Source organism: Aegilops tauschii, chromosome 7 (genome assembly GCF_002575655.3).
Source record: "Aegilops tauschii subsp. strangulata cultivar AL8/78 chromosome 7, Aet v6.0, whole genome shotgun sequence".
In the NCBI taxonomy this organism is placed as follows: Eukaryota; Viridiplantae; Streptophyta; class Magnoliopsida; order Poales; family Poaceae; genus Aegilops; species Aegilops tauschii.
The window spans coordinates 52,703,621-52,717,183 of NC_053041.3; the positions used below are offsets into that span (position 1 = coordinate 52,703,621).

The window sequence follows — 13,563 nt, forward strand, 5'->3', positions numbered from 1 at the left end:
CTTCTTATATAGACTTATAAGGCCGTGGCGCTGTGCATAGATTTTACCGGGCCTTCTAGAGAAGACCGGACACGGCAAGAGGATCAAGAAGATAGATACCAACCGCCAATCGTAAGCGGTCCTCTAGAGAGCACGGGAACAACGAATAGCAACAACCCACCGCGCGGTGGCAACACGTGAGCACACACGTGTCTACATAGAAACAGAAGAGGCATGCAGCGCGCCGACGCACATGCAGGATCTGCATCGCCATGCAGAGCAGATGGAGTGTCCCAAATCTAATGCACCCGACAGTGTACATGCTGATTTCCCCAGTAAATAACGTGCCACGATCCTATTGGCTGAGTTTTTACTGATAGAAAAAAGTCAAAAAATAGGGTAAACTAAACCTGGCCAGGTTTAGTATATTTAGAATTTGGGGTAGAGGCGGGGAAAAATCCACCTGAGTTTTCATCGATTGAGATATCGACAGAACAACAGAGCTAGCTATAGGTATGGAACTCTTGGCAGGGGAGTAGGAGACGAGGATACCCCTTAAAAAATTATGGACGCCGATAAGTGCCACACGTATGGGCGTTAGGGAGGCTGCCCACACATTTTGTGTGGTGTATAAGAGGAACAGCCCACACACCCACGTGTGGGAAAAAAAGTAATGCCCATACACCTTTTTTTCCCCTCCCGATTCCTCTCACACGCGTGCGTGTGGGCGAAATAGATAACGCCCACACGCCCCGTACGTCAGGCCTTGTACCTCGTGGTCCCGCACGCCCGTGTGACAGTCACCGCGCGTCCCGCAGTTGCCATGATCCAGACCCTCGTCCATGTTCGTTTAACTGCAGTTGCCATGTCGCTGAATTTCGGTTGCCATGTCGGACAACTACAGTTGCCATGGTTGCTCAACTGCAGTTGCCATGTATGGTCTGATCTACTGCAGTTGCCATGATTTTAAAATTTTAGGAGTTGCCACCCACTAAACACTAGGCAGTTGCCATGTAGCACTACAAAAAGGCATGGCAAAAAAACATGTTCGGGTAAAAGAGAGAGTTGCCATGTGCTCACAAGCACGCAAGGGCAGTTGCCATGTAAAAGAAAGAGTTGCCATCTGCTTACGTGCACGCTACGGCAGTTGCCATGTACCATGCAAAAATGCATGGCAACTCGGGTAAAAAGAGTTGCCATCTGCTTACAAGCAAAGCTAGGGCAGTTGCCATGTACCTGCAGAAACACATGGCAACTGCCAGCTTTGGGTGTGGGCGGAGGCGGGCGTGTGGGCGAAGTGATAAACACCCACACACCAGCCCCCTCTGCGTGCGTGAAACTAGTGTGTGGGCGAATTGCTAAACGCCCATACACCAGCCCCCGTGTGGTGAAAAAAGGACGTGTGGACGACCGGATGAATGCCCACACACCAGCTTAGTCCTACGTGGCACATAAAAACTGCTAGAACGTGCCAAGATTCGTGCAGAATTGGATGGACGAGAATCCATGCGGGTGGGCGAGTTGCCAGACGCCCACGCGTTAGACTTTTCGAGAATTATTAACCGAACAAGGTCAAGATAATAAATAAATCCCTAACCACGAAAGTTTCCAGGTCCACTATGTGCCATCAAATCCCTCGCTGCCTCCAACCCCCTAGGGTCATCCAACCACCATCAGCTACGCTACAAAGTCACCCGAACGCCTCTCCGCCACCAATCACCACTTCTACCTTCCATCCTGTAGTCCCTCCACATATGTTGGATGCCCCTTTGCATCAACAGGGCCAGTGACATCCATTGCATGCTTCTACCCTGCACCACCCCGTCGTTGGGTCACCATTCACCAACCACTCCATCTTGGTATTTTTTTATTGGATTACTTTTCATCCTCGACACCCTAACAATATGTTCTCTAATTTGCTTCCATACCTTATGATTTTCTTCTCTTTCATTATGTTATGATTTAAGAAGCAATTTTTACAAACGCCGTTTACAACATAGGCATGCAAGCACACACTCGCGTGCGCGCACACACAATGCCTACTGAGGACTGGAGTTGCTGAGCTTCAAGATTGACAAAGTCACTACATGCACCTTGTTATTGACAAGAACATCGCCTCCTACTAGAAGAATAATTTGCATTAATGCGACATCAGAATGTCAAACCTGGGGTTTGATCCATGGTGGGCTGGGGTACCACCATGGGAGGACACAAGCACTGGGCACTGATACATCTCCAACGTATCTATAATTTATGAAGTATTCATGCCATGCTAGCAATAATTTTATATGGCTGTGGTGTGACTTTTATATGATTTTCATGGATTAGCATATTACCTAGTGCCCAGTGCCAGTTGTTGTTTTCTGCTTGTTTTTGGTTTTCCAGAAAATCTATACCAAACGAAGTCCAAACACAACGAAACTTTTTGACGACTTTTTTGGAACATAAGAGACCCCCGAAATTTCGTGGGAGGATCAGAAGACCCACGAGGAGGTGACAGGGCAAGTTGGCAAGCCCAGGGGGTGGCCGCGCCGGGATACCTTGTCGGCCCCTCGTAACTCCGTTTCGCGTGATTTCAACTTTGAAAATTCTTATAAATAGGGAAACCCCCAGAAATAAATCTAGAACTTCAACTCCGCCGTCGCAAGCCTCTGTTCCGAAGAGATCCCATCTGGAGGCCTTTTACGGCACCCTGCCAGAGGGGGAAATCATCATTGGAGGCCATCTTCATCATCCCGGTGGTCTCCATGACAAGGAGGGAGTAGTTCACCCCTGGGGTTGAGGCTATGTACTAGTGGCTATGTTTGATCTCTCTCTCTCTCTCTCTCTCGTGTTCTTGATCTAGCTTGATCTTGATGTAACCATGGGCTTTGTTAATATAGTCGGATCATATGGTGTTTCTCTCTCTCTCTCTCTATCTCTCTCTATCTTGTTGTGTGAATTGAGTCTTTCCCTTTGATGTTTCACTATTATCGGATTGAATTTTTTTATTTGAGAACACTTCATGTATGTCTTGCATGTGGATACCCGTGGTGACAATGGGGTGTTCTATTGATTCACTTGATATATGTTTTGACAATCGACTTCCGGATTCCCGCGCTGACATTAGGGTAATCTAGGCATAGAAGTTGATGCACGTTTTCGTCCTACTTTCTCTGGTAGAAACTTTGGGGGTACTATTTAAAGTTCTTTGTGTTGGACTGAATATTATGAATCTGAAGTTGTTTGATGCATATCGTATAATTGACTCATGGATACTTGTGGTGACATTGGAGTATCTAGATGACGTTAGAGTTGATTGATGCGTATCATATGGTGTTATTTTAATATGAACTCTAGGGCTGTTTGTGACACTTATAGGAATAGCTCAATAGATTGATCGGAGAGGATAACTTTGAGGTGGTTTTACTGCCTACAACAATTTCTTCTTATGTTCTCCTCTATTGATAAGAACTTTGGAGTGTTTCTTTGTTGCACATTGAGGGATGGTGATATGATTCAATTATGTTAGCATTGTTGAGAGATTGCACTAGTGAAAGTATGAACCCTAGGCCTTGTTTCCAAGCATTGCAATACCCGTTTGTGCTTCATTTTATCACTTGCTACCTTGCTGTTTTTTATATTTTAGATTACAAAAACTTATATCTACTATCCATACTACACTTGTATTGCCATCTCTTCACCGAACTAGTGCACTTATATAATTTAACATTGTATTTGGTGTGTTGGGAACACAAGAGATTTCTTGTATTTGATTGCAGGGTTGTTTGAGAGAGACCATCTTCATCCTACGCCTCCCACGGATTGATAAACCTTAGGTCATCCACTTGAGGGAAATTTGTTGTTGTCCTACAACTGCGCTTGGAGGCCCAACATGAGTCTACAAGAATAAGTTGTGTAGTAGACATCCGGCACGTCAGGCCGCTGCCCGAGTCATGAGGCCAAAATACTTCACACTATAGAACTTACTGTAAGATAATACTACAGGCATGATGCTTCAAGACGGACCGAGGCCCGATGTGGGCTTCACTCTGCCACACGGTACGAGAACAGTCCTAACCGTCCAACCACTTGTTGGTTAAGCATAGAGTTGTTGCATTGCAAGTATAAAACATCATTGGTACAAAAGATAAGGGTTGCAGACTTGCAGTAAGAAGTTGAAGTTGTCACTCATCAAAGAGAAATTGTATCATATTCTTCCTAATAAGGAGGTACAATTTTCTACTATTAGAAACTCAAATTATTCAATGGTGCTACAATATATGACAACCCGACATATCTTCATCATTAACAAAAATTGTTAATACTTATTAGGGCATGTTAATGAACATTGGCCAGCATCCTGGCATATATACCTCAAGCATGCTATCAAGATGAAAGTTCACATTCAGATATCATTCTCTACACACATTAGTGCATTCTCAAGAATTGATTAGGTAGGCTCGGCCAATCATAGACGATCAGATGTGTCCTCTACTAGTGATCTCTTGACCTGCAAGTTTGCTCAACAATATAAAGCACGACCAACATCACTATAAGATGTCTGGATCCAACTCATTGTTCCGTCTAAACTTTCAGGGGGTAATGAAATATTCCATTTTCTTAAAAAAAGGGCAAACGGTACCTGCTAGACCTAATTTCAAGGGAGAGAGTCCAAAATCCAATGAACATAAATTCGACACAACACAATTACATTATTTATTCAGTCTTGCATCAAAAGTATGGATCATTCCTCATTATGCGAGTTAAGTAGCAGTCAACTAATTAACAAGGAATCAATTATCCTTGTAAGAAAAGCAGAAAACTTCACAGACAATTCACTAACTAACACAACATCACTACTGCCCTCACCAACGATTCACTAACCAACAACAAATGAAAGCACAATCACCAACACAAAAGCATTAACAGTATCAATCAACATTGGCATCATTTGCAGGGATGACATAGACCACCATGGTACTCTGATTGCTCAATAGTTCAAAGAGGCAGATATCACCCATCTTCAGGTTGTTGCCTTGCGCAAACTTTCTCCATCCATGTTTGAGCTTTTTGTCGCCACGATTGTCTGGAAACCGCACTTGCCACTTCACACCAAGCAGCTCAAGATGCATCCGTGCCTCCTCTCCAAGATACTTTTGAGCATAGTAGTTGGGGAAAGTCTGCTTACAGATTTGAACTAAAGAGTTACTTGATAATGGCATGAATTAGTCCATGTAGAATAACCTGTCAACTGCTTCCTACAAGGATTGGTTTAAACTTCACACAGACACCTACATGATCGAAGAAGATCACACATTAGAAAAATGGAACTCACCAGAAAGAATGGTGACTCCACATTGCACTTGTACATCACAGCAACAAAGATGAGGATCTTTGACTCAATACATTGGACCTTCTGTTTCACCACATCCTTTTGAGTTGAAGTTAGCTTGGTCTTATGTGCAGTAATGTAACCATCCCTCAACTGCTCCTTCTGAGATGAAGATAGCTTAGCCTTCCTCTTGACAATGTTGCTGGAAACGGGCACATCACGTACTCCATGGCCATGTTCAGAGGATAAAGAACCTCCTGTGCAAAGAAAAAGAGAACTCCTGAATATAGACAGCTATAAAAATATGAGAATAATTTGCGAGGGAAGATATATCTATAATCTTAACTGAGACCAGATGACTCGGAGGGGGGAGTATTTATTGCAGCCATGCTGCCTTGACATGACTTGTCCATTTCCAGTTGGGCACGCCATTGCCCTTCGGTTGGCGGTGATTCCACTGGGAGCCCATTCACTACGATAAATGGCTGCCTTTGCATAGGCTGAGAATGAAAATGGGAACTTTTCACTATATCAGTACCATAGGGACGCCTTTCTTGAACAGGAGGCGGAACAGGGTCTACAATAACTGATAATGCCTTCTCGCAGCCATGTTTATCGAAGATTATGACACTAAATTGGGAGTTGCCATTGTATATGAGTACTATGATATCACCCGTCTGTAGCCCAAAGGTTTCGATGAACTCCCCCCATCCCACTGAAAAGACAAGCTTTTGATTATAGCAAGTATCTAGTTTGTTCTCGGCGACTCCAATTTTGTAGCTGCGACGATTTTGTGTTTCAAGTTTGATCTCTCTTGGGAACTCGCCCTTGAAACGCTCAAGAATTCCTTCTGGGATGATCTGGAGAAAAAGAAACAATATTGTTTTAGTTTGAATGGATTGTAAACAGGATAAAAAAAGATGATCTCTATAATCAAAGCCTATTTGACGGTTCGGTATCCGACTACATAACATACAGCAAGGAAAATACAGAAGGCTTGTATAGACTATAGTATCAAAGGAAAAAGGTGAAAACCAAAAAGCCTGGTATCTTTGAATATGAGGAAACTTTGTGCAAAGTAGCATACCTGAATTAATGTGCTACCATGCTGGACTCAATCCAAGCAGCAAATTAATAGCAGACATTGAGCAAATTTTGGAAAAAAAAAAGTACATATAGTTTGTGCATGTCTCCAGAGTCTACAGCAATAAATATATCCACATAATTTAAACTAGAAAGTAGAAAATCGTTGGTCTATGAAAGAAAACAACAAATTTACTGACAAAAGGGAGTTGGTAATATATCTGAATATGAATTTACCATCTCATATTGAAAATCGCCCATCATAAGCATCAAGAAATATTTATTTTCATTATCCAAGTCCGCGTAGTGATATTCAAGCCAGTTGTTGCATCTTCCACATTGCACATCCATCTTTTCAGAAGACCTGCAGTGCAAAAGCCATTTGAATTGAAATTTTGTACCAAGAAATGAAGCCATGAATAATAAAGACTAGTACTTCACCCGATTTCATGCGCCTCGTTGCCCCTGTCTTGGACACGAGGTATAAAAGGATCCAGAACAACCGATGAGGCCTTTTCACGACCAAGTTTATCAAAGATTATGACATTAAACTGACTGTTTCCTTTGTATCTGAACATTAAGAGATCACCAATCTGTAGATCATAGTTTGCAACAAATTGCCTCCAACCCACTGTAAAGATACGCTTTTCTTGGATCTTGGCGACCACAATAGCGTGATTGTCGCCATTTCGTGTTTCTAGCTTGATCTCCCCTAGGATATCCCTTTTGAAACGCTGCACAAGTTCTTCTGGGATTATCTACAGGAAGAAATAACAACAACAAAAAGTTTGGTCAGACTGTTTATTCGCAAGATCCAAAAGACACTAGCTGTAATCATGTTGTATATATATGCATTGATTTTATGTAAACTAACTACTTTAATGTTCCGATATCACTCTGTTGTACACTATATAGAATAGTCCGCCCCTCAACGAACGCATAAAAATTTGCATTCGTCTTACCAAAAACCAATCTGGATAGATATAGTAGAAACATCGCTGGTCTAGTGGTCTTACAAAAAAATAAATGGCACGGTAAGAATGGAACTGTATTCAAGTGTTACCATCTCATCTCGGAAATCACCAATCATAAGCACCAAGAAATATTTCTTCTCATCATCCAAATTTCTGTAGAAATACTCATCCCGCCGTTTGCAGCTTTCACAAGACGTGCACATCCCGTTAGAGCAGGCCCTGCAGTGCAAAATTTGTTTGCAGTGATATATTGTAGCGAGGACATGAATGAAGCCATGAACGATAAGAAGACTTGTATAGTACTCCCTCCGTCCCATAATGTAAGACGTTTTTTGACACTAGTGTAGTGTCAAAAAAACATCTTATATTATGGAACGGAGGGAGTACTATATACTTGACCCGGTTTCATCTACTCCTAAATGCGAATCCGGACGGAATTTTGCATCGAACCATAAGTCCATAACTAATCGATGAAGTGGATTCGAGATGAATTGGACAATGGGAAAAAGATTTGAGAGAGAGATTTCTCCATGAATCGGCCGTAATATTGTAGCAAGGAAATTCAGAAGAGATTTCTCCTGCCCCTTGTCCCCATGGGCTGTCTCTCGCACTGGTCTCGGCCTCCCCTCTGCCAACTGACATCCCGACGTGGTGACCAGCAGAAACCCCCCGATGATCACCGGCACCACCTGCGGCCGATTCTCCGGCGTGTCGCAGAGTTCCCTCGACCTCATCGGGAGCGCGCGCAGACACGGCGTGGCCACAGGAGGCATCACCACAAGACGCATAGATGTACTACCACTTGCATTGACGTTACTCATAGAATTATAGAAAGGGATGTTTTGATGTTGAATCAAGAATCATGCCAAGACCGACGGACGGTAAAATCATCTGGGCGGTGTGTGCTGCGATTCGATTCTTACCTCTGTTCTCCTTCCAGGTGGCTTCCGCTAGTGTGGATGTGGCGACGCTGAGCGGTGTGCGCTCCTCCATTGGTACTTTCGTAGCCGGGAAAAATTCCTAAACGACCGGGTCTGTTGCCTCGTCAAGTTAGTTAGATCCCTTTCAGTAGTTGCCACGTGCCTTCACTAGTCACAGATCGCCTCCGTCCACCCCGTGAGCCATCCCCCTTTGCATCCACGTCTCTTGAGGACTGAGAAGTGACCCATCGATCTCAAGCCAGCCATGGTTTCTGCTCCCTAGCACGCTGTGGATGGAGCAAATGGTTTCCATTAGTACATGCGTCCATGTGCTTCTTCATGCCGGCCATGACCATGAGGATTAATTAGTTACCAGTTGGTCCTCGATGGTTGTAGTTGTACGTACCTCTACAGATCGAGGATAGCAGACGCAGCCACATGACCCATAAGGACATTAACCATGAAGAATAATATGATCGATCATGCGATTGAGAAGGTGCAAGATGCAACAAATTAAACGTTGGAGTTTAGATTCCACATGCATAGATCGATCGTATACAACTTTCTCTAGTCTGGTCGGATCGCTCACGTATCCTTGTGCGTGAAGAGGCCTGAGATACAAGGGGAAAGGAGATGCGAAGGGGGTGTTATTTACGGCTCGGGGGAAGAAGGTGCTTTGTGATTGGTGAAGGCGTACACGTAGCACAGTAATATGCCTCGGTCGACCGATCTCATCACCTGATCATCTCCTCGCTCCCGCTCGGTCAACGCATAAGAGAAAAATCCCCTGGCAAATAGTCAACGTCTCACGGTGCGACGTGTGCGTCTCTGCCCCCGTCACCACGCGTGTGTGCTCCGGTGAGGGCGGCAGCTCCCCCATCCCTCTCGATCACTCTTGTCACACTTCTATATCTATATCTATACCTAATATTAAAAAGAAAAAGCTTTCATAGCTCTTCATACGTCATCTCTTTATATCCGTTAGTTTTATGTTAACTTAAAAAATTGACGGTTGAGATTTAAGCTGATTTTTCCTCTTAAAAAAGAAACAATTCATATAAGAATTTTTCTTTTAGAACTAAGCTAAGCTTTACTGATCATAATCCACATAGAGTGGGATACACGTCGGATTGTGAGGGTTAGCCAACCATATATGGCGCCCCACACCGAGAGAGAGTGCATGCTCAGCTAAACTATGAGCTTCACCGTTTGAAGAACGGTTTTCAAAAACGAAATTACATGTAAAATCCACAGATCGAAGTTTAATTTCTGTTATCACCGAACCATAAGATCCCTGGTTCCCGAGCTTGATGTCATCAACAACCTGCTTGCAGTCCGACGCCACAATTATGTTCCCCTGATGAAGATCTTCAGCCAAAGCAAGGCCTTCTCGGCATGCAATTGCCTCCACTGTAGATGGGTCGATGATTCCTGGCAAAACCAAAGCCAAACTCCCCAGATAATTTCCCGCTTGGTCCCGGCAAACCGCCGCCGCAGCTCCTCGTCTGCCGCGGAAGACCGCGCCATCAACATGTATCTTTGCAAATCCAGCTGGTGGCGCTTTTGGCCTTGCATGTGTTGCTCTGATCACCCGAGGGCCTCCCTGCAAATTACTGTGGGATTTTGCATGGATGAGCTCTAGTTCTTTGATGAACCTGCTCACGAAAAGAGAAGTGGCCTGCGGGCTCTGTGTTATTCCCTCGTGTATGTACTTTCGTCGGGCCGTCCAGATAGACCACAGGGTGACCGCCACCCGGATGAAACTGCTATGATTCAAAGACGCCATTAGAGTGAAGATCCATTGTTTTGCATTTGGTTCTGTCGTGGCGATCAACTGGTCCATCGTCTCACCATCTTCTAGCGCCCAAACGCATCTAGCCACTGAACACTCGAGCAGGGAATGTCTCCATGAGTCATGCGAGCCACAGAAGCAACAAGAGGCGGTGGTAGACATATTGCGGTGAGCTCGTACGTCTTCTGTGGGGAGAGATTGTCTTGCTAATCGCCATAGAAACATTCTAATTTTTGCTGGTACCTGAACATGCCAGAGTTGCTTCCACGACTTTTCATCAGTTAGTACATTTGAGGGTCCTGCTGCTCCTTCAAGCCAAGCTCCCCTGCGGTTCCGTGTCGCCACCATCATTCTGTACGCCGAGCGTACTGAAAACTGGCCGTTCCTCTCGACGTGCCAAGCCCAGTAATCGTCAAAGTTGTGTGTGCATATTGGGATCGCTAGGATTGCCTCAACGTCCATAGGCATAAAAGTTTGCTCAACTTTCTGCTTGTCCCATGATGCCGTAGCTAAGTTGAAGTAGTCGGATGCTAGCCTTGGTGGGTTGGCAATCTTGCTTCCATAAGACCGGAGCATCTCATCCCTAGGAATCCAATTATCCAACCATACATCAGTAGAGTTCCCATTACCAATACGCTTGATCAGGCCCAGCTTCAAAATATCCACTCCTTCTTTGATAGCTCTCCAAATTTGACTCGGACGGGAGCCTAACTCTGCTTGCAATATCGTTGATTGTGGGAAGTACAAACTCTTTAGAATCCGGGCGCTCAAAGAGTTTGGCTGTTGCAGTATCCTCCATCCCTGCTTAGCAAGCATTGCAAGGTTAAAAAGTTCAAAATCCTTGAAGCCCAAACCACCCATAGCCTTGGGTTGAGTCATCGCCTCCCACGATACCCAACTTGGCTTCCGGTGACTATCTTTGCTGCCCCACCAAAACTTCCTTCTTAGCATATTGAGATGTTCACATAGTCCTCGCGGAAGTTTGAAGCAAGACATGGAAAAAAACAGGTATAGCTTGCGCCACCGATTTTACCAATACTTCCTTGCCTGCTGTAGAGAGTGTCTTTTCAATCCACCCTTGTATTTTACTCCACAATCTATCTTTCAAAAACTTGAAAGCTCCGTTCTTTGAAGACCCCACATCAGGAGGCATACCCAAATATTACTCATTTAGAGTTTCATTAGGAACTTGGAGGATTTGCTTTATCTCACCCCCGAACACTTTTCGGAACACCCTTGCTGAAAAATATTGATGATTTACCATAATTGATACGTTGTCCCGTGGCCTGACAGTAGATGTCCAAGACCTGGTTAACCTCATCCGCTCCCACACTATTTGCCTTGAAAAACAGCAGGTTGTCATCTGTAAAAAGAAGATGGTTTACATGAGGCGCCGTAGGTGCCACTTGTACTCCAATAAGGTTTGATGACTCATCTCAAGGTTTTAACAGGCACGAAAGGCCCTCTGCTGCTAACAAGAACAAGTATGGGGAGATTGGGTCCCCCTGTCTGATACCTCGTGAAGGAATAAACTGCTCCAATTTCTTACCATTAAACATTACCGAGAATTTCACTGATGTGAGCATGCCCATGACAATATCCACCCATCTCTGTGTGAAGCCAAGTTTGACCATAATAGCGCGGAGATATGTCCACCCCACCCTATCGTATGCTTTCATCATGTCCAGTTTCAGAGCACAGTGCTGATTCTTTTTTGCCTTATTTCTCTTCATGAACTGTAGGTATTCATAGGCCGCAATTATGTTGTCAGAGATCAACCTCCCCGGGACAAAGGCAGATTGCTCTGGAGAGATAATGTCAGGGAGTACTACTTTCAGTCGGTTCGAGATCACTTTTGAAGCAATTTTATATACAACATTGCAAAGACTAATTGGGAGGAATTGAGTTAGCTGGTTTGGATCCTTTACCTTGGGTATCAAAACTAACAAAGTCTCGTTGATGCCTTCCGTAGACTCATTGCCTTCAACTATGCTCATTACCATTTTGGTGACTTCTTCCCCACACACCCGTATCGTGGCGACCAGAACTCACCAAAGGCCCGTTCAAAAAGCAAGAACTCACCAAAGGCCATCTAATTAAAACAAGAAGTCACCAAAGGCCCGATCCCAAACTCCTCTGCCTCCTCCCGATTTCTCCCTCCAGTGTCGTAACCCACAGAGGAGAGGAGAGGCGCCTCATGCCCGAACCATGAGAGGCGACGCCATTGAGCCCTCGCACGGTCAGCGCCGCCGCCAGCCGCCTGCGCTCGCCGGAGGAGCCGTCGCTCCACCACCTTCCTCTACCTCCTGCGCCTCCCTTCTCCTCACACACAGCCTGCACCATGGCCGGCAGCCATGGCTGCAGCTGCCGCGGACACCTCTCCTCCAACTTGCTGCCGCGGTCATCACTTGCGTCCTGCCGGCCCCCCGAGCCCCGGCAACTTCCACCTCTCTGCTGCACTGCACAACCCCGTTGCCTTGGTTGTCCTCCTGTGGGTGCTGCCATGGCCAGGTACAAGCTTGAGATCGCTTTCGCCCTCCGTTTCCCTCACTGCAACATCAATGGCATACCGTCTCTAGCACCTTCTCACACACATGAGCATCCTTGCTTGCCTCGTAGTTGTTCACGTCCGCCGCTGCCGTGCGTTGTCGCCACAGCCCACAGCCACCAGTGCCTCCTCCACAACGCCTCCTCCTGCGCCTCCCTTCGGCCGGGTTGAGGGCCACCTCAATCTGTCGACGTGCGAGCTCGCACGGCCCTACATCTGCCTACGCCCGTCTGCACGACCTCACAGTGCTCCTTCTGCAAGCTCCATCGACGAACACGCCTCTGCACCACTGGCCCTTCTCTTGTTCGATGTGAGCAGGACTGCAGGAGGGCCCGCAGGTGCTCGCTGTGTCCACCAACAGCTCCGTCTTGACGATGTGCTCCACAAATGACAGCTCCAGTGCCCTGCACAGCAGGTTGTAGTCCATCTCCACTGGCCTGCCTGCTTGCAAGTACTCGCGATCCACGCCGCGGCCTGCTGCTGCAACCCCGGCCTCGGCCGCTGGTGGTAGCCTAACTCCACTACGTCACGACCCAGCGACAGTGTTGGCTGCCAAAGCGCCAGCCTCTACGCCGTGCTCGTCACCTAGGCTGTTAGTTCGACGATTTCCGCTATGATTTTTGTGCACTTACCAGAGACAGTTGTATGCATACCATCTGCCGAAGCCTTCCTTGCCAAATTGTCCATCTAAGTATTATCATGTTCATATACGGATTCAGGTTGGTGTTTCATGAAGCAACGTGATCATCTTATGGAATAATTTTTTTATGTAATAGATCATCTTACTAGAGCATATTAGTCGTGAGGTGTTTGATAGATGGCCTATCTTGCAAGGTACTTTGGTCTACAGCCCGATGTTGAAGCTTCCATGTATAACCATCGTGGGGTTATAAGTTCTGTTAATACAAACCTGGGCTTGTGTGCATGTTCGGAGAAGATCAGAAAAGCGCTCC

General features: G+C 45.7%; 1 protein-coding gene across 1 annotated transcript; it reads right to left on the bottom strand.

Annotated features, from left to right (window-relative positions):
• Positions 1-4,892: 4,892 nt before the first annotated feature.
• Positions 4,893-13,037, bottom strand: LOC120968651 (putative B3 domain-containing protein Os03g0621600). Its single transcript, XM_073503640.1, has 8 exons — positions 12,855-13,037; positions 11,625-11,798; positions 10,306-10,863; positions 6,818-7,134; positions 6,614-6,740; positions 5,646-6,153; positions 5,297-5,550; positions 4,893-5,141 (listed from the first exon to the last, which is right to left on the bottom strand). Exons 1-8 carry the CDS (start codon positions 13,035-13,037, stop codon positions 4,893-4,895), a joined length of 2,370 nt encoding a protein of 789 aa, XP_073359741.1.
• Positions 13,038-13,563: the final 526 nt, after the last annotated feature.

Bases quoted from the DNA above. Each gene is read 5' to 3' on its own strand.
- LOC120968651 (XM_073503640.1), bottom strand. From the start codon at position 13,037: ATGGACTACAACCTGCTGTGCAGGGCACTGGAGCTGTCATTTGTGGAG. The intron at 11,799-12,854 runs GTGAGGTCGTGC...GAATACCTACAG, and splicing joins GAGCTTGCAGAAGGAGCACT to TTCATGAAGAGAAATAAGGC. The intron at 6,154-6,613 runs GTAAATTCATAT...CTTTTTCTCCAG, and splicing joins GCGATTTTCAATATGAGATG to ATCATCCCAGAAGGAATTCT.